General features: G+C 47.6%; 11 protein-coding genes across 11 annotated transcripts; 6 read left to right on the top strand and 5 right to left on the bottom strand.

Moving 5' to 3' along the window:
- Positions 1 to 763: 763 nt before the first annotated feature.
- N7495_009015 (non-ribosomal peptide synthetase) lies at positions 764 to 3,568 on the bottom strand (the record flags this gene model as incomplete). The annotated part of the gene is made up of 1 exon (XM_057211666.1): positions 764 to 3,568. One exon carries the CDS (start codon positions 3,566 to 3,568, stop codon positions 764 to 766), a length of 2,805 nt encoding a protein of 934 aa, XP_057061209.1.
- A 276-nt stretch (positions 3,569 to 3,844) lies between these two features.
- Positions 3,845 to 5,196, top strand: N7495_009016 (FAD-dependent oxidoreductase; the record flags this gene model as incomplete). The annotated part of the gene is made up of 2 exons (XM_057211667.1): positions 3,845 to 3,862; positions 3,910 to 5,196. 2 exons carry the CDS (start codon positions 3,845 to 3,847, stop codon positions 5,194 to 5,196), a joined length of 1,305 nt encoding a protein of 434 aa, XP_057061210.1.
- Positions 5,197 to 5,318: 122 nt separating this feature from the next.
- On the top strand, positions 5,319 to 6,495 carry N7495_009017 (NAD(P)-dependent oxidoreductase; the record flags this gene model as incomplete). Its single annotated transcript, XM_057211668.1, has 5 exons — positions 5,319 to 5,355; positions 5,408 to 5,592; positions 5,654 to 5,810; positions 5,863 to 6,034; positions 6,081 to 6,495. The coding sequence occupies 5 exons, from the start codon at positions 5,319 to 5,321 to the stop codon at positions 6,493 to 6,495; spliced, it is 966 nt and encodes a 321-aa protein (XP_057061211.1).
- Positions 6,496 to 6,784: 289 nt separating this feature from the next.
- Positions 6,785 to 8,199, top strand: N7495_009018 (uncharacterized protein; the record flags this gene model as incomplete). The annotated part of the gene is made up of 4 exons (XM_057211669.1): positions 6,785 to 6,949; positions 7,002 to 7,131; positions 7,189 to 7,318; positions 7,380 to 8,199. 4 exons carry the CDS (start codon positions 6,785 to 6,787, stop codon positions 8,197 to 8,199), a joined length of 1,245 nt encoding a protein of 414 aa, XP_057061212.1.
- A 323-nt stretch (positions 8,200 to 8,522) lies between these two features.
- Positions 8,523 to 10,291, bottom strand: N7495_009019 (NAD(P)/FAD-dependent oxidoreductase; the record flags this gene model as incomplete). The annotated part of the gene is made up of 6 exons (XM_057211670.1): positions 8,523 to 8,806; positions 8,864 to 9,403; positions 9,459 to 9,872; positions 9,923 to 9,962; positions 10,018 to 10,114; positions 10,167 to 10,291. The coding sequence occupies 6 exons, from the start codon at positions 10,289 to 10,291 to the stop codon at positions 8,523 to 8,525; spliced, it is 1,500 nt and encodes a 499-aa protein (XP_057061213.1).
- A 1,758-nt stretch (positions 10,292 to 12,049) lies between these two features.
- Positions 12,050 to 13,424, top strand: N7495_009020 (cytochrome P450; the record flags this gene model as incomplete). The annotated part of the gene is made up of 4 exons (XM_057211671.1): positions 12,050 to 12,357; positions 12,426 to 12,549; positions 12,650 to 13,191; positions 13,259 to 13,424. 4 exons carry the CDS (start codon positions 12,050 to 12,052, stop codon positions 13,422 to 13,424), a joined length of 1,140 nt encoding a protein of 379 aa, XP_057061214.1.
- A 157-nt stretch (positions 13,425 to 13,581) lies between these two features.
- On the bottom strand, positions 13,582 to 15,163 carry N7495_009021 (Major facilitator superfamily domain general substrate transporter; the record flags this gene model as incomplete). Its single annotated transcript, XM_057211672.1, has 2 exons — positions 13,582 to 14,838; positions 14,888 to 15,163. 2 exons carry the CDS (start codon positions 15,161 to 15,163, stop codon positions 13,582 to 13,584), a joined length of 1,533 nt encoding a protein of 510 aa, XP_057061215.1.
- Positions 15,164 to 15,738: 575 nt separating this feature from the next.
- On the top strand, positions 15,739 to 16,737 carry N7495_009022 (uncharacterized protein; the record flags this gene model as incomplete). The annotated part of the gene is made up of 1 exon (XM_057211673.1): positions 15,739 to 16,737. The coding sequence occupies one exon, from the start codon at positions 15,739 to 15,741 to the stop codon at positions 16,735 to 16,737; it is 999 nt and encodes a 332-aa protein (XP_057061216.1).
- A 380-nt stretch (positions 16,738 to 17,117) lies between these two features.
- Positions 17,118 to 17,669, bottom strand: N7495_009023 (uncharacterized protein; the record flags this gene model as incomplete). Its single annotated transcript, XM_057211674.1, has 3 exons — positions 17,118 to 17,239; positions 17,300 to 17,440; positions 17,492 to 17,669. 3 exons carry the CDS (start codon positions 17,667 to 17,669, stop codon positions 17,118 to 17,120), a joined length of 441 nt encoding a protein of 146 aa, XP_057061217.1.
- Positions 17,670 to 18,059: 390 nt separating this feature from the next.
- Positions 18,060 to 20,510, bottom strand: N7495_009024 (putative C2H2 finger domain protein; the record flags this gene model as incomplete). The annotated part of the gene is made up of 3 exons (XM_057211675.1): positions 18,060 to 20,191; positions 20,260 to 20,307; positions 20,369 to 20,510. The coding sequence occupies 3 exons, from the start codon at positions 20,508 to 20,510 to the stop codon at positions 18,060 to 18,062; spliced, it is 2,322 nt and encodes a 773-aa protein (XP_057061218.1).
- A 1,142-nt stretch (positions 20,511 to 21,652) lies between these two features.
- N7495_009025 (uncharacterized protein) lies at positions 21,653 to 23,575 on the top strand (the record flags this gene model as incomplete). Its single annotated transcript, XM_057211676.1, has 3 exons — positions 21,653 to 21,736; positions 21,793 to 21,957; positions 22,025 to 23,575. The coding sequence occupies 3 exons, from the start codon at positions 21,653 to 21,655 to the stop codon at positions 23,573 to 23,575; spliced, it is 1,800 nt and encodes a 599-aa protein (XP_057061219.1).
- Positions 23,576 to 23,622: the final 47 nt, after the last annotated feature.

Consider the following 23,622-nt stretch of genomic DNA (forward strand, 5'->3'; position numbering starts at 1 on the left):
TTAACTCTGTAAAAAAAAACATTTTGTATTAGCTCCAATTGTTGAAGAATTGTGCTCTTATACTTGAATTCCCTTCAAATTAGCTGCCTTGAATGATGTCTACGTCGTACCTAGTCTTGGCGCTTCTTGGCATTCTAAACGCCTCCCACGTGGGCCTCATTAAAGCTTAGTATTTAGGACATTATTGCATTGCACGTGTTTTAAATTTTTGTGCATCAGATTTGAGATCTATAGCTGTGCAAATGGTTATTTAAATAGTATGTGGTCCTGGAGATGTTTCGACCAGATTACAAGCTTTATTACCTTCTGCTACGAGGTAAAGTAGTTAAGCGGAAGGGAATCCCAAGGTCTGTTGCCAAAATTTTCAAATCTTACCCTCTTTCTCATTCTCGAAATAACTATAAATCCATTGAATGGCTCTGAGGAACACGTCAATATTTTTGTTTCGATGAAGCTACCATTCAGACCATATTACAATTGATTTGCTTCTTCCGAGGCCCCTTCTCAAAGAAATTTCTTTACTTTTCTTTTTGCCGTATAGAATCAAGTCGTTGCTTTATACCAAAAGCAACAGAACGTGAACATGATTCTATATCAGAAAACTGACTATCAATTCATAATAGTTCTTAATCATTTTAGCGGAAGCTGACAGCTACAGTAAGCTATATCGATGCCGTACGAAAGCAGAATGAGTCTCCTTTATTCATCTACATTCACATTGTTATGAAATCCTTTCCTAGCTCCTACTTGCTATATATAGATCTCAAATTCCCCTCGCTTCAAGCGCACTCCGTAATGTCTTTTGGAAACCAAAGACGTACTCTGGCCCTAGCATGGTATAATGAGCACCACCGACATCGTGAAAGCGCGGTATCGATCGCGAGAAATCCTTCCACTGACTCAAGTGTTCACTTAGCCATTGCGTCTTGTTGGAGGCTGCCACGGCTAGAGGATTGCAGTAGAAAACATCTATGCTAGCAATGGAGCTGCTGGGATCATAGTCCACAGCCATACTTTGCAGAGCGAAGGCCAAACACGCCCACTTGGTCAGAGCCTCTGGCGTCAGGGCAAGTTCCACAAGACGTTCCTGGTCGGCGTCTTCCATCACCTTCGCGAGGGTTGCTTCCCGAGTTGAGCCTTTCAATTTCAACGCCAAGTCCCGCGCGTGATCTTCTGTCATCAGATCTAGGAAGTAGGAGAGGTGGAGCAGGCATTCCTTGTAGTCTAACTGTCGCATGCGCGTCTTAATGTGGGGTGGCAGATTGAAGGAACCCAGGAAGCGTACTTCGTCTCCGTTGCTTTCCAGCACCTTGCCGACCTCGAAGGCTAGCATTGTACCGTATGAATACCCGGCTAGTGCATACGGTCCAAGGGGCTGCTTTCGTTTTATGGCAGCATGATAGGTACCGACAACTTCCTCGATAGTCTCGAAGGGCTCTTCGCCTTCGTTGAAACCCCGCGCGCGCAGCGCGTAGACCTTTCGATCCATCAGGAATTTTGCCAGGTTGAGAAATACAAGAACCTCTCCCACTCCTGGGTGAACAAGCCACAGTGGTGTCTTGTCTCCCTGGGACTGCAGTGTCACCACGGGGTTATACTCTCCCGACGCACGATTGGTTTGCTGGTCCTCCAGGGTGCTGGCGAGGCTGCGGACAGTGGGGTTTGTCATCAGAGTGATGATGGGAATTTGCTGCGCGAGACTCAGTTGCGCTTCAATATGCTTCTTCAGCTTGATCAGCTCTACTGAGGTGATGCCCATATCGAAGAGAGAAGACTCCACGTCAAACTCCTCTTCGGGCAAGCCAAGAGAATCAATGAAGATGGTGTGCAATTTTTGCTCCAGCTCGTTCGCGGCATGAACGCGGGCTGTTGCCTGGTGCCGCTTGATTTCTTCCGCATTAGTCTCTTGATATATTTTGTAATCGCCCTTTTCAAATGCCGATTTGATCTTGGATCGTGCGAGTTTTCCAAGAGTGGACTTTTGCAGCTTTGACTGATCGAGCGGCAATATCTCTGGTCGGGAGCCTGTCGACATCATGACAATCTTGGCTATGGAATTTGCGGTTATGGCTCTTGTTATCGTGTCGTCTGGAGCGTAGGTCGGCAAGTAGACCACGCAGATTATCTCTGTATCACCACCGGCAGGGAAAGAAGAAAAGCAGCAAGTGAAGCTCGGAGCCAAGCCGGGGATTTTATCCGGCTCATCCAGCGCAGTCTCTATCTCCTGCGGGCTGTAATTGACACCGTTAACGATCATGGTCTCTTTGGCTCTTCCCACCAAGTGTAGGTTGCCTTCATCGTCAATAGAAGCTAGATCACCAGTCTGGAACCAGCCATCGCTGGTGAATGACTGCTCGTTTGCAGTAGGGTTATTGAAGTAGCCCTCAAATAGGACCGGGCCTGATAGTTCGAGGTTACCCACAGTCCTAGTCGGTGCGATACTTTGGTCCTTGGCGGAGGTGACTCTCATGCTGAGACCCTGCGAGCTTTTCCCCACGGATGCAAACTCCAAGCCTCGTCTAAGGTCGTAGTCAGGGAAGTCAAGGTTGTAGATGGCGCCACCACATGTCTCAGTCATGCCGAAGCCCGGGGCAATGACAGTTGATGGGGCACCGTACCGAGCGAGCAGCTTTGCTACAGCAGTAATGGTCTTTGTGACATTTGCCTCCCCGCCTGAAGCAATGTACCGCAGACAGGTAAGATCCCAGTTGTATTCCTTGCAGAAGTCGCCGTGGCTGGCGAGTACGGCTCGAATGCGAGCGAGGAAGAAGTTAGGCGCAAAGGTTCTGGAGACACGATGGCGGTGAATCATATCCAAAAAGGTAAGGGGACTGGATAAAAGATCTGCTGCTTCCACATGAACCTGGTCTCGGTGCGCGAAGAGGCCTTGTAAGTGAATTTCCACAAGGGCCGCAACGTGGTCGCAGCGGACCCAGTTCAAGAATGAAGTGTCGTCTGGCAGCGGTACTACCTTGTACTTACTGGCCAGTGCTGTGAAAATTTGGCTGTGGGTGAGGATCACTGCTTTTGCGTGACTAGTGCTACCAGAAGTCAGCATCAGAATTGCGATGTCACCGGGCTTCGCATCGCAGTAGACTTCGTCTAGCACTGCTCCTGGAGTGATCTCTATGTCAAGAGACTCGATAGGAATGGGTGTGATACTGTCTTGTCCTCCAAATTCAGACAGCTTAGCAGTTGTGGTCAGACATCCGGGATCTTTGAGGTTGGTTGCCAGGTGCTCCAGATGTGATACGCGCATCGCCGGGTTGTTGCTCAACGCAGTGGACATGGCTGGGATACAGCCTGCCAGTGTGACGGCCCAGAACCAGAGTATGTTCTCCCAGTGGGTGTCGAAATGAATGAGCACCACTCGACCCTGAGGAAAATCTTCTTGACGGCATTTCTTCAGTGCCCACGAGGCTTTCTGAGCGCTTTCTAGCAGCTGGCCATATGAGTATGAACTGGGCTCAAAGGTTTTCTGAGGTGGATAGCATATGAGATTTCCACTTCCCTCGTGGCTTGCTACGGCCTTCAGGAGGAGAGTGAGGTTGGTGTATGCTTTAGCCATTGTTGGGTGATGGTATGTACCAGGTAGGGCAAACTCTGGAACGAGTAACTTTGGCTGAGCAGCGGTGTATTATGAACTATATGAGTTCAGGAAATAAAAAATGATTGGTCAATTTTATTTCATGCATGGAGGTTTGCTCCAATTGGTACTATGTCTGCACAAATGTCGTGATATAGTGGATATCTCCTACAACCCTTGTACGATTCAAAAATATATTTTTGAGTCCAGTCAGAGTTTCATCTTACTCCTCCTACATCAAGCATCAAGTCACAGACTATGTCCGATCTTCAAAAGGTTTTCATTCTCTCTGCACTCTACCAGAGCCAAACTGACTGGAATAGGTTATCATCATCGGAGGAGGGCCAACCGGCCTCGCAGCTGCCCTCTGTTTAGCCCAGCACAACAAGCTGAGCCCTGTAGTCTACGAGCTCCGGGACTCAGTAACTGCAGGTCTCGGCGGCTCTCTGGGTGTTCCTGCAAATGGTCTTCGTGTGCTACACCGTCTCGGCATCTGGGACATACTCTCACCCCGCAGCGTCGATGTATCCAAGACTGTCCTTCACTCCACATCTGGCACCATCATCCACGAAGTCGACGTGTCCACTGACTGCAAGGAGAAGACAGGATTTGGGTATCTTCGGATCAATCGGGTAGATCTGGTCGAATGTTTGCGTGAAGCCACGGAAAAATACGAGATCCCCATACACTACGGCAAACAGCTCACTTCCATTGTTGATCATGGGGACACCGTCACTGTTGAATTTTCTGACGGTACTAGTGTCAGTGCATCTCTTCTTCTGGGCTGCGATGGAATCCACTCCGCAGTGCGCAAGATACACATCGACGCAGATGTCTTGCCCGAGTATTCCGGTATCTCAGCCATCTCCTCAATTGTGGACGATGTCATAGATCGAGATCCTGAAGATCCAGCCTGCATGCACGCCACACGCACGCCGCACGGGCTATTGGCGACTGCACCCTGTCCTGCCAATAGAGTCTTCTGGTTCTTCAGCAAAGAGGTGCCTCTGCCGCCGGGCCAGAGCTCGGCCGAGGTCCGCGACGGCTGGACTCTCCACCGTCAGAAAGAGCTGGAGGACTGTCGCAGTCAGTTATCAACTGTGCTTGACTGCGTGCATGGCGATTGGGGTCAATACCTGCGGAAGCTGGTCGACACTAGTACGGACGTGCATTTCTACCCGCATTATCGTCTGCCGCTTGGTGGTCGGTGGTTTATACCCTCGGGTACCGCACAAGGATCGCCCCGCGTCCTACTGATGGGGGACGCTGCACATGCCGTGCAACCCCATGCTGGACAGGGTGTAGGTCTAGCCATGGAGGACGTGCTACTGTTTTCTGGACTGTTGGCCCAGTATCAGGCTGGTGACTGCAAGGCCTTGGAAGATGTGTTTACCCGATTCGTTAAGATCCGTCGCCCACGCATTCAGCGCATTTATGAGATTGCCTCTCACAACGGCAGGATGCGCCGCAACCAGTCGCCGTGGGTGGTGTGGTGTAAGGAGTGGTATATGTGGGTCATGCGGTTCTGGGGCATGTCTATGTCAGGCGTGGAAAATGGAGATGTCTATTATGATGTGGAGGCAGAGCTAAATTCGGACACTGCTTGTTGATTCCAAGGTTGTCCATTCCATATACGCCCTGAAGCTAGCGCCATATAAAATATTGGAATAGAAGAAATCCACTCAACTATTCCCAAATCAACAGCAGAGAACAAACTCGGAAACAACGCACGATGACTGACACTTTAGTTTCTCAACTGGGATGGATTGGCAAGTATCTAGAATAGAAGGCGATTCATTAGGCGCTGCTAACACCCAACAGGCCTGGGAAACATGGGTAGTGCCATGGCGTCGAATCTCCAAAACCATCTGCATTCTCAGAGCCAACCACCACTAAAGTTCTGGAATCGCACAACCTCCAAAGGCAAAACCCTGACAAAGATTGGAGGGATCAAATGCGACTCCATAACTGACATAGTCAGGGACAGTACGATAATCTTCATCTCGGTATGGGTGGTACATCATCACTTCACTCATGGACTACATCTCTGATCAACCAAACACGCAGATCAATAACGATGAGGTGTTGCAGGATATGATTACGCAGATCATTTCTGTAGGAGACCTGACTGACAAGATTATCGTGGATACGACGACTGTGCATCCGGATACGAGTAAGGAGGTCTCCGGGCAGCTGGCACGAGAAAATGCCTTTTTGGTATCAGGTATGTTTTTTATCTTTCTTTTCCCTCTCTCATCATGCTGAGACATGCCAAGGTCCTGTATTTGGCTCAGCTCAAATGGCTGCAGAGCGGAAAATATTGATGGTTGCTGCGGGTCCTGAATGCGCGATACATCGAATCTCCCCTTACATCAAAGGTGTGATCGCACGAGATATGATTGAGGTGGCCCAACAGCCAGAAAAAGCAGCCTTGTTGAAGATCATCGGGTGAGTAAAACCATTCCACGCATTTTGTTCACCGCTAAAAACATAGAAGAAACTTCCTCGTCTCGGGCTTGACAGAGCTTATCGGCGAAGCACAAGTCTTTGCGGAGAAGAGCAATTTGGGGTGTGAGGTGGTCGAAAAGCTGTTAGAAGCTCAATTTGGACCCCTTCCAGTCATGATCTCGAAGAGATTGACACAGGGAGTGTACATTCCGCCTAAAGACACATCTCCATGGTCAAATTTGGATCTGGCTCTAAAAGATACTGGCCACGCCATTGATTGTGCCGCTGCGGTGGAGACCAGATTGCCTGTCGGTGAAGTCATTCTAGACCACCTTCAACGAGCCAAAGTCTATTCCAAGGAGCAGGATCGACAATTAGACTCGGCTGCATCGTACGGTATCATCCGTCAGGATGCAGGTCTGGAATTTGAGAATGATTTTGTGAAAAACAGAGATTCTTAGACCTGGCGTTGATCTACACTACGTCCCACAAGAACGTGCATATAGATACAGATTAGGTTTCGTGGATTCTGCAGGGCAATCTGACCGCTATTTTACAGGTACATTGCTGACATGTCACTTTCTGCACCAGGCTGCATAGTGTTGCAGACCGTAATATTTCGAAAGATGGGTGTAGAAGTCCGGAGAGAGCTCAGGGGCTTAGGGCCATAATAGTCTCCCACCTAGATAGCCAACATTTGTTCATCACCTAAATTTCATCATCCGCATTGCTGGCGTAGGCTCTATTGTGATGGATTTGACCAAACTCGCCAATTCGATCTGCGAGGCAGCGAAGCTCCTTTCAAGCGGGTCAGAGGTTGACCTCCAGCAGCGAGTAGAGTTGTTGCGGGCCTGTGAGGAGCTTTCTGCAAGCCTTGAGCAGCCAAGGTCAAGATTAGAGAAAGCTACTGTTGCTGTGAATCTATCGGATGTAAAAGTTATTAGAGCAATGGATTGACGAAGAGCAGATGACCCCAATTGTGGCCACCCGCATCGCCATAGACCTGCGCATATTCGATTATGTTCAGCATTCTCCGAAAACAGAATTCAAAAGAGACGACATTACATCATTCGCCGGTGGAGATCCATTGCTTATCTGTATGTGGTACTTAGTTTCTTTTTGTTTGCTTGAAGCTAATTGATCCGAATGGCCAGGTCGTATCTTGCGATCGTTGACGGCTTCAGGTATCTTCAATGTCACCCCGGAAGGGATGTATAAGCCCGACCCTGTGGTGAAAGATCTTGCCCAGGGTGGCTATCTGTCAAGCCAAATCATGATGAACTTGTAAGCTCAAAACTATGAGAGAAGATAGTCCTACTATCCTGGGAACTAACATGACTATTAGTGATATTCACTTTCAAATATTCGGCAAACTTCCACAATACTTGAAGGAGACCGGATATAAATCCCCCTCGAACGCCTACGCAGGCCCTTTTCAATATGTCTTTAACACAGATGAGCATTATTTTGACTGGTTAAAGTCAAACCCATTACAGCTTGATGCTTTTAATCGGACAATGCAGGCCGGTGTTGCTCGTGACAATGCCGCGCGATGGACCGAGATCTTCCCCATTACGCAGAGATTCCAGAAATTCATAAGTGTTGCCGACATCCCCGCCGAGAAAGGTCTCCAGCTGGTAGATATAGGAGGGGGTATCGGCCATGAAATCAAAATATTGCTTGATACACTTCCAAGTCTCCAGTGCCAGTTCATTCTGCAGGATGTACCTGGCGTTATCCAGAGCATGCTGTCAGAACTCAAGGAACTTCCATCCACACAGATAGTGAAAGCTATGCCGTACAACTTCTTTGAGACACAGCCCATTATAGGAGCTAATGTCTACTTTATGGGTCGAGTTCTGCACGATTGGCCTGACGTCCAGGCGCGGAGCATCTTGCAGAACGTCCGGGACGCGATGGACAAGGATTCACTGCTCCTCATCCACGACCGCGTGCTACCAGACGGTGAAGCGAGATTGAAACTTACAGATACCATCATGGATTTCAGTATGATGGTTTTACTTTCCTCACTTGAACGGACAGAGACACAGTTTCGAGAGCTACTCGTCTCGGTGGGGCTGCATCTAGTGCGGGTGTGGCGGCCAGCCTCTTCCGGTCATGCAGTGATTGAGGCAGTTCGAACAGACTTAGTTCCTGGTGGGTGAAGAGCGATGGACATTGGAGATTAGAATCGCCATTTCTGAATATTGGTCGTAGTCCAACTCGTGAATTTTTTTTAGTTAGCTGGTTAGTCTTTGACCAGCCTTAGCAGGTGAAGGCCGACAGTATCGAGCAACTGAAAAAGAAGATCTATAGAGAAGTGTAACATGAGAGAACTACCACTTTCCCCTTAATAAAAGGCCAAAATGAAGAAGCTGTCAGGGTTTTTTCTTTTTTTTACTGAATGTTTTTTGAACTCAAAGAAACCTACCGAGGCAGGTAGTAGTACTTAATTCTTTGCCTAAATTCTAGCATGTCCAGATATTTATCAGCTAGCTTTGACAAGTCCTAAAACTCCCTGCTGAAGATTGACCGTCATACCATTCACAACATCAACAGCGAACTTGTGTACGGGATCTAACTTCATCTCCTCCTTCTTGATACGATCACACGTCCACTCACCCTGCTCATCTTCCTTCAGCTCTATCCCGTCGGGGGCGGTGTTCATAGTACCATTCACCTTGCGAATAACTTTCATGCAAAAATCCACTGAGGTGGCCACATCCTCTTGACTTAGTTTCTCTCCGCCAATTTCCACAGTGCCTTGTATGACTGGCCGGTATCATATTAGTACGATTGATGAGGAGTTGAAAAGAAAAAGAGACTCACTGGGTCGGAAGAAGCGGAACGCGCGATCAAAGTTCGCCTCATCGTAATCGTTCAGCACTGCACGTTCCTGCCCCGTGATTTGAGCGTATGCGCTGGTAACAACCAGCAAAAACCGCATATAGGCCTCTTGAATCTTCTGCGAGTGCCAACTGGCTGCTGCCTGCTCTGTGCAGTCTCCCCTCATCGCCGCACAGATAGAGGCAGCGGCTGAAAGCGCTCCAGTGAGTGCAAGATGTACACCCGAAGAAAAGAGAGGGTCAATGAAGCACCCGGCATCTCCTACAATGCGCATGCTGGTACTGGCATAGCATGAAGCGCTGTAGGAAAAGTCAGTGGCTGATTTGACGTCTGAAGCCAGCGTGGCTTTGGTCAGCAGTTCCGGAATCATCGGGGCGTCGTTGACCTGCTGCACAAAGAAGTCCCGAGTGTTATGTGACTCCATAAGTTTCCTCTTGGCCTTAAAGCTGGTCTGCTGCATGACCACACCAACAGAGGTTGTGCCGTTGTGTAGGGGAATAAACCACGCCCAGCCGGATCCATCTAATGTACCTATTAATAGATTGATCTCATCTCGAAGATATATGGACGTGTGTACCTTTGAGCCGAGGAAAGACAGGGTCTCCTTCAGCTGGAGTTCCTACGCCATACGTCCCAGCGTTCTCAAAATAGCCCCAAGTCGCAATGTTCTTGAGACCTTCGTTGTATGTGCGATTCTTCATGTATTTGGTACTAACCAAGCCTGCTCGTCCACTAGCGTCAACCAAATACTGGAATCGAATCGAGCCACTCGTATTCTCGCTCTTGCATTTCCAGGAGGCAGACACAGGCCTTCCTATATTAGGAGCTCCATGGCCTTCACCACCACCAGTGGGCTCAAATTCAATTGAATTGACCTTCACTCCGTCAAAAATCTTGGCACCACTTTCTCCAGCATGTTCGAAGAGGATCTGGTCGCATTCGGAACGTATGACATTCCATGCATGTCCACCAAAGGCAAGGAAGTTGGTGTCTGTTGCTCAGTCAGTCATGAATATTCAAAGCGTCGTGGAAGCTATTTACATGCTGGCGGCTTGCTGTTATAGCTGAAAGAAGCTCCATTCTGCATTCTGGTCAAACTTTGACTCATCTGAAATTTTTGAACAAGCTTTGTTTACCTTGTGTTTGAATCCATGGCTTTCAAACTTGTCGTACACGTCGATGAATTTCAAAAATTCTCGCGTGGATGGCAACAGACTCTCCCCAATGTGGTATCTATAGAACAAGTCAGTCGTGTGAGTTCTCTAACAGTACTTGGCTCACATACCGAGGAAACACATCGGCTTCTAGCAGAACGGTGGAGATCCCTTCCCTCGCCAGTACGGAGGCAGTATATGAACCTCCTGGCCCACCACCTACCACCAGCACAGTACACTCTTGCGGGATAGGCATGCTAGAAACCAGGCTACGCGCTGATTAGGATATGAAGTCCAATATTGGTGGTAAAGATGGTAATTTCTGATCAAAGCCAGGCTTGCAAGGTTCTTCCAGTAATTTTATTAATATTTCTAAATATTACCTAGGTACAGACATGCCTCAGGATTGTTCGGATCTGTATGTTTTGGGCCCCAGGATTTATCTGTTCCGTGATCGATGATCTTCGATCCAGCCCTGGAGACGAATCCCAATATGATTTCGTATTTGATCTTTCCACATATTATTTCGGTATACTACTAGATTAGGAAAGTGGGTCCTCGGCCGAGCATACGGTGTAGACTTACCTCAGAGTCCTCCGTCGAAGTAGATGTACCAATGACAACATTTCTGCATGATTGTGCCCTTATATACTGAAATTAAATTAAATTATTTAATTTCCGAGGTACCATGTTAGACCGCAATGATAAATCAAAATATTTGCTACTCCATCTGGGCACATCTTATTACCTATCACCTGCTCCTTTACATAATGCAAGCACACCTACGTGGTAGTCCCACTGTTATGACCCTCTAGAAAACACCCCACTCTATATCAATTACCATCATGCATAGATGCAGCTTCTTGACTACGGAGGACATATCCCAACCCTCATCATAATCGATAAACTAGGCAAGGGGGAAACAAGGAATTTGGACGAAGTGGAGTTTGTTTATTTTCCCAGGACCCAGGAAAATCCATGCAGTGCAGTTTACCTCTCTTGGCCTCAGGAACAGATGGATCTCATCTCCACATATGCAGTCTTAGACAGGTATCTGCTCACGACTGAGACAAACAGATAATATTATCAATTCGGCCGGTGTCTGGAGAACATAGGCGCAAGGGATACCATCGGGACCGTGGAATGATCGGACCTTTGGCAGCTCTGGAAGATCTTTAACATCGGGGAGACTTGAAGTCTGGAATTGATACAGCGGAAACTGGCCGAGCAAGCTATCGATTTCGATAACGATTGTCGCCCCCTTCCCTAGCCTTGGAATGTTGCAAGAATCGGACTTCGGATCTCTCCTTAATTCCTATATTTCAGAACTGGACAAACCATTTGGCTGCTAACTCGTGACACATAAAAATTGACCAACTTTAGTCGCCTTTCAATCATGATTATTTCATCGGCTATACTATTCGACAATCCACTTCTTTTCCTAGGTGGTGTAGTTTTGATAGCTTGGTCTATACGTCGATGGATTTCCTACTACCAGTCGTGGGTACGTATTCTCTGATTACTTGTAGCCGCCTCATAACTTGTACAGCTTTTATGTTGATTAGACCAAGCTAATTCATGTGTCTCGTATCAGGTCAAAGTTCCTGTCGTAGGAGGAGAAGGATTATTCGAATCTTGGAGGGCTGCACGTCGTTGGCGTAGCTGTGGCCCCAAACTGCTGAAAGAAGGATACCAACTTGTAACCTATTTCTCATCCACACACTTCCGAGATGTATTTGATGAATTTGTTATCTTACCATGTTGATAGCACGGAGATTTTGCATTCCAAGTGGCCACACCGACTGGCTGGGATGTCTGTATTTGCAACGATGCCATGATCAGGGAGTATCTTAATGCTCCCGATGAGTACCTGTCCTCTACAGCTCCAATCCAAGGAGTAGGTGATCTTTTAACCTAATTGAGTATAGACACAATTGATTAATGGATAAATGTGTTGTAGTTCTTCCAGTCAAAGTATACAGCACCCGGCTTATTCCATAAAATCCCAAGCTCAATGATGAGCAAAGCTCTCACTTGGTCTCGAACCCGCACTAGATCGACAGACAATTATTTTCCAAGCTTTGTTGAGGAGCTTGAATACTCGTTCGGCCGGGAAGTAAATGAACAAATGAAGGTTGATGATAGCTGGAATGCACTTGACTGCTACACAGTCTCAAGACGTCTTGTAATGGGTCTTGTTGCAAAGCTACTGATTGGAGATGATTGTCGAGATCCGGCGAACATCGATCTTTTTTGTGATTACACTGCGGAGATGATAGTTGGGGGCCCGTATATCAGAGGGTTTCCGGAATTTCTGAGACCGTAAGTATATGTTCTTTATGTTCTTTTTTTTCTGTTTCTGCCCTAATTTTGGTGTTACTCTTTAACAGGATTATAGCACGTTCATCTAGGGTGGTTGAGCTCTCAAATAGAATGCAGAACCTCATTCTGGATCTTATCAATAGACGAAAGACCAAGTCAGAAAAGATGGAAAAGGAAGGAAAGCAGCCTGAAGTGAGTTATTAATAACCCTCTTTTTGTTCCTTTTGCTCAAACCCCTTTTTTCAATCTCACTCTTGCTTCTTCTACCTTAGCTAAACCACTCTATGTGTAGGACTTGACAGATTGGTTCTGGCGGTGGTCCCAGAGCACAAACAACGAACTGAATGAATTAGACATCGCCCAGCTTCTCGCCGCAAATACATTCGGAGCTAGTTTCAACACCACCGTGGTGCTCGTCCAATGCATCTGCGAGCTTGCAATCAGACCAGAATACGTCAATCTAATCAGACAAGAGGTTGTCTCCATCCTGAAGTCCAACAACAACACTTGGACCAAAGAAGGTATCGACTCGATGAAGAAACTAGACAGCTTTATCAAGGAATCACATCGATACAACTGCTTTGATCTAGCCGGAACACCCCGTGTCGTCAAGAAGGACTTTCATTTCAAAAACGGGCTCCGGATTCCAAAGGGTACAGTTCTTCTTACACCAAACGCGGCCTTGTTGTTCGATCAAAAACATGTTCGGCATCCGTTTGAATTCGATGGTCTTCGGTTTTATGACCTTGCCCAATCGTCTGAAAACTCTGAAATGTTCAAATACACTTCGACTAATCCTCATTATCTTCAATTTGGAGATGGAAGGCATGTCTGGTAGGTTGTTTTCTCGCCCCTACCTCGTCCTATGTATGCATCTTATTAATCTTTTCACACTCTCTAGCCCGGGTCGATTCTTCGCCGCGGATGAACTTCGGCTCATTCTGGCGTATCTGCTGTTCCACTTTGAGATTAAATTGCAGAGAAACTTGCCGGAGGGCTTCAAGATTAGGAGGGACAATTTGCCAGATTTGGGAGTGAACATCTTGTTGAAGAAGATTGAGAGGTAGACTCTGTCACGTCCTTCAATCTCAATATCTACCTCAGTCCACGAACAAAGGATAGCAAGTTGTAGTGCGTTGTTGTTGGAACGACGAATGTTAATAGAATAAGGTCTGATTGCCATTCATTAGTAGTGAAACATTAGATATATAGTACAAGAACGCGTTATATAGCATTATCAGCCGACTGCGCCAGCTCATCCTCTCTATCCTTCGCCAAATCCCTAGCAGGCCACCTTCTCTCAACCACCGCAATAACAAGCGTGAAAATAATTTCAAGCGCAAAGAACATCGCAGCTATCTGGTATCCGACTTTGAAACGCGGCTCCTGACTCGTGTTGTATGCCAGCAAAGGAACCCACGCATTAAAAGTAAAGGAGATCGCCTCAACCACTCCTATCACGATGACACGATGTTCAGCTGAGAAACCGCACGTCTCGCTTATCCATGATGTGAAGATGATTCCGGCTCCTGTTTCGGCATATGTGAGAAGCCAGCCTGCCATCATTGCTGCCGTGTTTTGAATTGGCCATATGGAGAGGATGATTGTTCCTATTAGACCGGGTATACAGGCAAACACAATAATCGGCCAGCGAACTTGGAAGTAATCACTTGTCCATGCGTAGAGGAGGGTACAGATGATCTGCAGTCCGTATCCTGCTGAGGGGATAACGTTGATCTGCTCAACTGAGTATTTGTGTGTTGACTTGAGCCACACGCTGAAATAGGAGTAGATGCGTAGGCCAAGGACGTGGCAGATGAATGCTAAGGAAAATAGCCAGACCGGCCACGAGCGAATGACATCAATGAAGGTTCGCACTTTCAGCTTCTTCGCTGGTGCACGTCCGATCTTCTTCATCCGCTCCCCAGCATGCTCGGTCTCTTCCTTGCTCAGCCATCTATTCTTCGAGTCGCTCGGTGAATCGGGAATAGCCCAGAAACCATAGAGAGCGATGGGGATTCCGAGGATTCCGTCAAAGATGAACAGCCACTGCCAGGCAGCGAGACCTCCACGACCATTCATGCCCTTGTATAGCGCTGCCTGGAGATATCCCGAGAACATGTTGGCCGCGCTTGAAGAGGCCTGGAAAATGGCACTTCGTTTGCCCAGCTCTTGTGGCGAATACCAGTTTCCTAGCAGCGTGATAATACCAGGATAAGCGGATGCTTCGCACAGTCCGATGAAAAAGCGCAGGATAAAGATTGTCTTTGCGTCTTTCGCGCCTGCTAGTGCCATCACGAATATACTCCATATCAACTCTAGGGTTGGTAGCCAGATCGACGGGCGGATCTTGGTCAATACTAATTGAGATGGGATCTGTCCAATGATATAGCCGATGTTCCAGTAGGTAGTCAGGTAGTTGAGGTCGTTTCCCTTGAGGTCAAGCGCCTCTTTCATTCCAGAAACGTACGCATTAGAAGTCTAGATCTGTTAATCACTGGCTCGACTCTTCAGTAAATTGAAAGCTCACATTTGATTGATCTAGCGACTTGATGAAATATGCAGTGCATGCGTAACTCAACAGCCACCAGTCCACTTTCTGAACAAGCTTGCGCTCCTCGGGCGACTTGTCCCACGTATCCCAAAGCGAAGCCTTGAGACGAGCTAGTCTAGTCTTTGGCGGAGCCAGCGATGAGTTTCCTCGATCGAATTCTTGCTCATCAACTACAGGTTCAACCTTTTGAATTGAATCACGCTCATCGACCACAGGCTCAGTCTTGAGCTGATCTGAATTTTCGGCCATCATCGGTGGAGAAAACTTTGGTCTTCACCATTTCACCAAAATGGACACAGACCATTTATATTAACGACAGCGGTGACAGTCAGGATCGATTTGATCTCTGTGCTGGATCCTGACAAGCACATCATCAATCTCCGACCGCATTTTGAGATCGATTCGGCGAGAGTCCGATACTCTCCTTAGGCCTCAGAAACGCTAGTTATTTTAGCCTGCGATGGCGTGAGAGGCAGCTCTGATTCCGTCAGATTGAACAAGCTTCTTAAGCATTGGCTTTAAATTACGGGTCTCGTGCCATTTTTTATCGGGAATCGGGAATGGGCTTTATCTTGCAGGCTCAAAGGATTCATTTGGACTGCGAGCGACGGACAACGGCCGAGAGAGGATTGACGGGATGACACCATCGCTTCCTTCCCCTAAAAGGAGATATCTATCGGTGCTGCGCCGCTATGTATATTGATACCAATGTCAATTCCATATAGAGATTATTATTCCTTTGACGGCTCTATCCCGACAGAAAATCATCTACAAATTGTAGTTATCAACATCACGAACTTCAAGTTGAAGCGCTTCAAACCAGCATCATGGTATCCGAAACTGAGGCACTGGACATTTATCGCGACGCTATCCACTTCGACGGATTGAATATCGCCAACTTCTCGCGCGAGATCTTCGAAGCCTGGCACAAAGGAGGCATAACAGGTGTATCCTGCACATGTGGAATCTGGGAAGGATTCCGCGACTCGATCGCGAACGTGGTACAATGGAAGAAATGGTTCGAGGAGCACTCTGACCTAATTGTGCAAGCGCACAACGTACGCGACATTCGCCAGGCGAAGAAAGATGGCAAAACGGCTGTCCTACTATCCTGGCAGAACACAGCCGGCATCGAGGATAAGTTAGATTACCTGCGCGTGTTTCGCGATCTGGGCGTGCGCAAGATGCAGCTCACGTATAATACGCAGAACTACTCCGGAGCTGGCTATACTGAGATTCGAGATTCGGGGCTTACGGGCTTTGGACGAGAGGTTGTCGATGAGATGGGCCGGTTGGGGATTGTGGTTGATTTGTCGCACGTAGGGCCGCAAACTAGTGAGGATGTCATTGAATACGCGAGCAAACCACCCTGCTTTAGCCATGTGTTGCCGGCTGGACTTCTCGAGCACACTCGCAATAAGTCGGATCATCTTATTCGGCGCATTGGAGAGAAGGGAGGATTTGTGGGGCTTAGCCAGTTCGGACCGCATATGGCTAAGGGCAATGAGTCGACGATCGATGACTATGTCGCGGCAGTGGACTATGTTATTGGCTTGATTGGTGAAGATCTAGTTGGCATTGGTTCGGATGCCAGCGAGGGCCACGGTCGGCCTAGTGATTTTATGGCCTGGTGCAACAAAGATAAGGGCTATGCACGACGCCTGACTCCCTGGGGCAGTCAGAAGGTTGTCAAGCCTCTTGGGCCTCTGAGCGAACGCGCAGAGCTGTCTAAGGCCATGGCAAGGGCCGGCTGGTCAGAGGCGAAGATGCGCAAGGTGCTTGGAGAAAACTGGTTGAATTATCTCGAGCGAATCATCGGTGAATGATGATAGTGGTTGGGAATATGGAATTTATCGAATTCACGGAGGTTATATGAATCTGGTGTATATTAGGTCAAAATTAATAGATCAGCCCCAGAACGAGGCGTCACTAATGGGTACATATGGCGGGTTGGACAATAACAAGGGAACGGTGATGATCCGTATGATTTGGAAGGCAAAAGAGAACGAGGAATACATTCTCATCTCGTAATACAAGAAAATATCAATGAATACAATGACCGCGCCGAATAATTCAGATAAAATTCAAAGAGCTCCCGACCGGGGACTCGTTCGCCCAAAAAAAAAGGAAAAAAGCCGTGTTCCATAAGCAGAAGCAGAATTCGTGAAAAAAAATAAACAGGTTTGCAAGTTTCGGGTATCGGTATCTAGTTGGCTAGGATGGTGCGCACAAGATCTGTGTAGTTGATGTCTCCAGAGCTTGTATCGACAGCCTTGAGGAGTTCATCAACTTCATCGTCAGACATCTTCTCGCCGAGATTTGTGAGGACTATAAGAGAGGTTAGCAAGTTTCTAGACTTGATACGTCGTAAGCTATTATCAAACATACTGTAGCGCAGTTGGCCGACACCAATAAACCCGGTCATATCCTTGTCAAACACTTGGAATCCGCGGCAATATTCATCGGGCTCGCCGGGCTCACGGAAACCACCAGGGCGGTTGAGCACCTTGAGGAAGGCATCAAAATCGACTAGGTCACATAAGCAATGTGATACAGTTGAGAAGGTTGATATTCACATACAGTCACCACCGATAGACTTCTCCAAATCGCTGATCTCGGCGAGAGTGGGATTCTGGCCACAGGCGCGGAGCAAGTCGCCCAAAAGATCACCGGACACACGGCCAGTACCGCGGCGGTCGAATAGCGAGAACGCTTCTTTGTAGTTGGTAGAAGCCTGATAATCGTTTCTATTAGCCATGATGTCTGGTAGGAACGATGTGGAAGTTCAAGTGTCAAGAGGAGGTGAGGCTGAAGAGGGGGGAAATTGGAACCAGGGATGAGAAGGCGGGAGTGATTGGTTGGTATGAACAAGGTAATTCGTCAACAATACATACCATAACTTGACGGATCGAGTTTATTCGATTGGGATTGTAGACGGGGGATGGATGGCAGTGAAGAATGGGGGAGGAAACAAATGCGTAGGTCTACGTCGTAAACTGGACCGTGGTGGATCATCAGCGGTTGTTCGGGCAACGGAGGAAAGAGCGGCCAACACTAAACAGGATTAAGGCAGGCTAAATAAAGAAAGTGGAGATGAATTATGATGTCAAAGGGAATAAGATTCAATTAGAATACAGTTAGAATTCTCCTACGACTGTAGCTTTGCTATACAATTGTCGAGCAATAAGGATGCTTCACCCAATAACTCCCACCTTGCATTTGCAAACGAGTCGCGTATAACCATCAGCAATCCCATACAATCGTTGCATCCTTTCATCCCTTCAAGCTCCTGAGGTTCACGAATCCCTCCTATTCGCCGCAGGAACTGGTCCATGTTGTATCGCCGCTCGGCAGCTGTTGCCAATACCGGTGGATGTTGGAGAGGTCCATTCAGCGCAAACCCATAACACCACACAACCAGTGTGGCAAAGTAGATGACCCATGGTCGGTTCAGGAGGTAATCATCGCGCGCAACGTACTCTCCCGAGTGAAATTCGGAAGAGCATGCCGATAGGAACTTCAATGCGTAGAAGGTGGCATCGCGCGCAGACGCCTTCGTCGCCCAATGATTGGTCTTGTCCCGTGCTGAGGTGTAATCTCGTGATGTGACCGACCGTCCCATTAACCTGCCGGCCCCAGCGAATATTTGAAGGTCCACTATGTCGACATGGGATACCATATGGGCAAGTCCATGTAGAATATCGCACGATTGGGACTCAACAGAGGTGAAATTACTCAATGCCTCGTTGTATATTGTCCTCCATTTGTCACGTCCATCAAGAGTCTGGCCGACTCCAAGTGAGCTGATCTGCAGGTCTCGCTGGTTGAGATGCCAGCTGACGCTCAATAATCCTGCCAGAAGAACACTGCGGCCGAATGGCGTTTGTATCGAGACGGCTTGTCCGTTGAGGGTGCGCTTGAGTCCATCAAGAAACATGACTGGACGGACACCGTGAGATTGTAAGCTGGACTGCACCCGTGCCACTTCGGCAGCGCTGGTCGCGGCCCATAATGCCTCATCGCACGGCATAGGTAGTCGGAGCTCATGGGCGACGATCTTTGCCGCATGACCATACATACTTGCATGGGTTGAGTCGATGATAAAGGCAGCAAATGCTACACGCCGTGTAGATTCTGCTTTTATCCACTGGGACCACGACTCATCTTCCTCCTTCAACTCTGGTGTATCAGATGGTGACCGGCCGATCAGCGAGCTGCCTCGGCGCATGAGTGTCAACGTGGTATCGTGATGAATGTGCGCCCGTTCATGCAGCGCCCGCGTAGAGAACCCTTTCTCGAAAATCTCCAACAGCAACAAGGCCTGGAACACCCACAGGCGGGCGGGTGGTCGACAGTCTGCATCCATAAAGATCTCCCAGCGCAGATGCCACGCGATAAAGTTTGCCAGCTCTGCCGCCGTCTCAGTCGTCGCTGACCCATGGACTTTGTCCAGAGTTGCCGCCCCAATGGCTATAATAGCCAGCAACAGTAAATTATGCGTGCGATCCGCTGCAAATGTCGGCTGGTGGAGTATTGGCATCTGCGCATGGAAATGATACCAGTAAGAGCCGATATACGTCTGCATCATGCGCAGACTCAAAGCATGTCGGTCATGATTCAGGTCCCCATCCATCAGCGCATCCTTGCGCTTCGCATCTGGTGAGTACGCCGCCTCATTGAATCGTGTCGCCATCAGCTGTAAAAGCTCTTGTCTTTTCTCCTCAGAGATAATGGCTGGCAGCGATCCTGAGTCCAAGATGCTGGTCATGCTCATCGGGTGCTGAGGAATGACAGTGAGATTAGTGTATGGCGACTCGTTGGCGTAGAATTGATTTTGAGATACTGGCATCATACTGTATCCTAGAGGCGCCATTGGTTCGTTGAAGAGCCATGCTGCAAAATCGTCGGCCATGGCGAATGGAGACCTACTGTGGGTTTCTCCGAAAATGGGATATGCATTCGCCATAGGGTCAAATCCTAGCATTCCATCTGAATGATCAAGTACCCGCGGAAAATCAGAATAGGTCACAGGGATTCCGGTAGAGTCGTTGCCCGTAGAAAGTGGGTAAGCGGAGACTGGAGGGGACTTTGAGTTGGGTGTCGGATCCGTGATATATTGATAATCGGGAATAGTGATAGACGGCGATGAAGGGGAGGAAGCGTGTGGGATTGACTTGGTGCGCTCATCATAGGCTTCATGGGCAAAATAATCTCGTTTTTGCAGCTGCGAGCCGCGGGTGGAGTGACGCTCTTGATGGCGAAAACATAAATCTTGGCGAACTGACAGTTTTGAAAAGGTTAGATGCCTCAGCGATGAGAAGGCCGTTCTAGGTGGAAGAGGTTCATACCAAAGGAGCGAGGACAGTATTCACAATGAAAGATCTGCTTGGGCGCATCTTGAAAAAAGAAAGTCAACAATCAGCCCAGATGACAAGTGTAAGAGTCAGATAGGCTAACGGTTCAATTGATGTCTCGCCAAATGCTCGGCACGACTGTAGCTTTTCCCACAGCCGTCATGACTGCAGTGAAACTTTCGATCGGGAGGGGCGCGGCGGCTTCGAATTCGTCGCTTAACGGGTTGTTCCTCCACGTCGGCCATGGTGTTTGTTGCAACCAGTGCCATTGGCAGCCATCACAAGACTTGACCATCAAATTTGGAATTTTAAACCAGATCTGAATCAATCAGGCAAGAGAAGAAAGATCGTCAGGAACAGATATAAGACATAAGACATAGAAAACGTCCCCGGTACTTTTCCGGTGTGGAGAAGTTGAAAACGCGGGGTTGATTTTAAGCTGAGGCGGTGAATCCAAGCTTCTTTACGTTTAAGTCATTGACTTTATGCCGAGGCACTTATACATGATGCCTATCCATATTATCACCTAGAACTCGGCATCAGGCATCGAATAATATTCCACCAATTTGGGATCATTCAATATTAGTATTCAATTTAATTCGATCTCATTTCTGCCACCGCCTATAATATCATGGTCATGTACAGCCGCAACGTTTCTTACATAACAACATTTAGTTATATTTATATAAGATTCTCTCTCCAAAAAAAAAAAAAAAAAAAAAGAATTAAAGAGCTTTGGCTGCAAAAATTAATAACATAGTATAAAACAGTGCTAAAAAAGAAAAGAAAAGAAAAAAAAACGTCTTCCATCCCATCTTACATGACCGTATAGTAAGTATGTCCCTTTTCTGTGAGTTTTTAAGGATAGTACAATATCAGATTACTCAAGACTAGATCAATTGATATTAAATCATGGTATATACCAGAAATAGAGAATAATGGAGTACTGCGGACGCAAGCCCCCACACCAGACGTAAATGAAGCCCCACAAGACGCGTCGACAGTTAACATCGACTCGACGACAGAGATGTGACCTGATTCCGCTCATGAATCAATTATCATTCTCTATCTAGTGTACATATGCGTCTTTCATCAAAAAGGGTGCTGTAAGACTGAACGATGAGAAGACAAAATGGAAAATGAGTCCTCACCGATAGGATTTTGATATAAGGTCAAAGAGAATCTAGTTATCAGTGGGTGAACCTGTCAGAAGCCACAGACCACATCTTCTTTAGGTCCATTACGTCGTCTGAGACGAAGGTGTAGGAAAGACGGCGGATATCCATAGATGTTGGGTATAGAAAAGTTGGATGCCCACGTATGGCTTGACCCAAGCTTGGAAGATCTCTTTCGTTTCTCTTTTCTCTTCTCGTTTTGGATTTCCACGATGCTATGGCTCGGTATCTTACCACTCATTTTCCACGTTTCTGCCGCCCAAAAGAACGACTTTGACTTGTTAAGCTTTATCATAGTACGGATTTGCGCTTGTTAGTCGGAACTTGTTTGGCCGTGTTAACATTCTCTTAGCTGCCAGAAATAAGGGCCTTGAAGTTTGAAATTGAAAGTGTTGACCGTGAGCGTCAAATTCCTGGTTACTGGTTCGTTGCGCCGTACGGTCAAATTGACCCTGAGGCTCCGACGCACAGGTACGAGCAGTATCAGGTTGGTCCATATATATACGATAATGAGGGAGTATGTGCTTGCACCTGGGCAGTGAGATGTCCAAGCTCATTCTATATTGTTAGCTAACATACCATAGATGCTTATATGGGCCGACTCCCCTCTCTTCAATAATCGCAACATCTTCGATTTCAAGGCGAACTGGAATATAAACGACGAGCCTCATCTTTCATTCATTCTCCAGCATCAGTTTGATAATTCAAACAAGGGAAGCGGCGTGATTATGGAAAAAACGTACCGGATTGAACACCAGGTAGGAGTTACCAATGATGTCGGTGCTTTCAATATGTACGAGTTTAATATCCTAGATGGTGATCGCACTGCACTAGCATGCACTTACAGGGATAGGATGACTGACTTGAGTGACCTGGATCGACCGGATGAGGACAGCTGGGTGATTACGGGCGGATTCGTGGAGCTGGATGTTGAGACGGGGTGTGTACTATTTAAGTGGGATTCTCTGGACCAAGTCCCGCTGCATGAATCGGCTCGTTTCCACGCTTGGGGAAGCCCGGATGGCAAACCAGGATCGGATTATGTGCACATTAATGCCGTGGATAAAAACGACGCAGGCGATTACATCATCTCTCTGCGGTTCACCAATACCGTCTATATGATATCGGGCAGAGATGGGCGTATCATGTGGCGTCTCGGCGGGAATGAGACCGACTTTGACCAAGACTTCACTTTCCACAAGCAGCACGACGTCAGGTTCCTGGAGTCGGACGGTAACCGCCATATAATTTCTCTCATGAATAACGGTGCCGATGAAGATAACGCCGACGAACAGGTTTCAGCTGCCCTCTATATCGAACTGGACTCTAACACCATGACTGCACGGGTGATAAAGAGAACAGAACGTCCAGATGGTGGTCTCACCCGGCTTCGTGGCAATGTTCAGCATCTTTCTAATAATAATACTTTCATCGGCTGGAGTGAAAGAGGTTACCATTCGGAACACGCTCCAAACGGGGATCTGCTCATGTGGGCTCGGTTTGCATCGACCAGATTCTCCAGTTACCGGTCGTATAAATTCGACTGGATCGGAAGACCTACTGCCCCACCCAACGTCGTTTCCGCGGTATATGGCACTAGTGATGACGATTTCCTGACCATTATCTACGTGAGTTGGAACGGGGCAACGGACGTAGCGCGTTGGGACTTCTACGCCCGGGCCTACAACGGCAGTGACAGATTGTTCATTGGAAATATCGAGAAGGTCAGCTTTGAGTCTATGTTCCTCGTTGATGGGTTCATGGACTGGGTTTCTGTCGAAGTGGTTGATAAATTTGGAGCAGTCATGGGGACTTCCCTTGAACATCGCACCAACTTACCGACAAATTGGATTGGTCTAGAGGTAGACGATCCAGCACTGCTCTTTCCATCTAATAGCAGTGTGAGTACAGGAACTGGAGATGCGAAAGAGGCTGTATACCAGGCCTATGAGCTCTTGCGCGGTGTTGAAGGCTTTATTGCTTTTCTGGTTATTGTATCCTGCATTGGATGTGGTTCAGCAGTCGTGATGTATGTTCTTCGCCGGCGGAAAAGTGTTTACCAGAATATTCCATTGCACGAAGGTGAAAATTTGCCTATTAAGGATATTCCACTATATATGAGCTCCGACAGTTAGTTGATTTTTGCAGCTTTTTTGCAGCTTTTTTGCATGAGATTATTTAA

The sequence above is a fragment of the Penicillium taxi genome, assembly GCF_028828555.1.
Source record: "Penicillium taxi strain IBT 34144 chromosome Unknown utg000005l_segment0_segment0, whole genome shotgun sequence".
Classification (NCBI taxonomy): domain Eukaryota; kingdom Fungi; phylum Ascomycota; class Eurotiomycetes; order Eurotiales; family Aspergillaceae; genus Penicillium; species Penicillium taxi.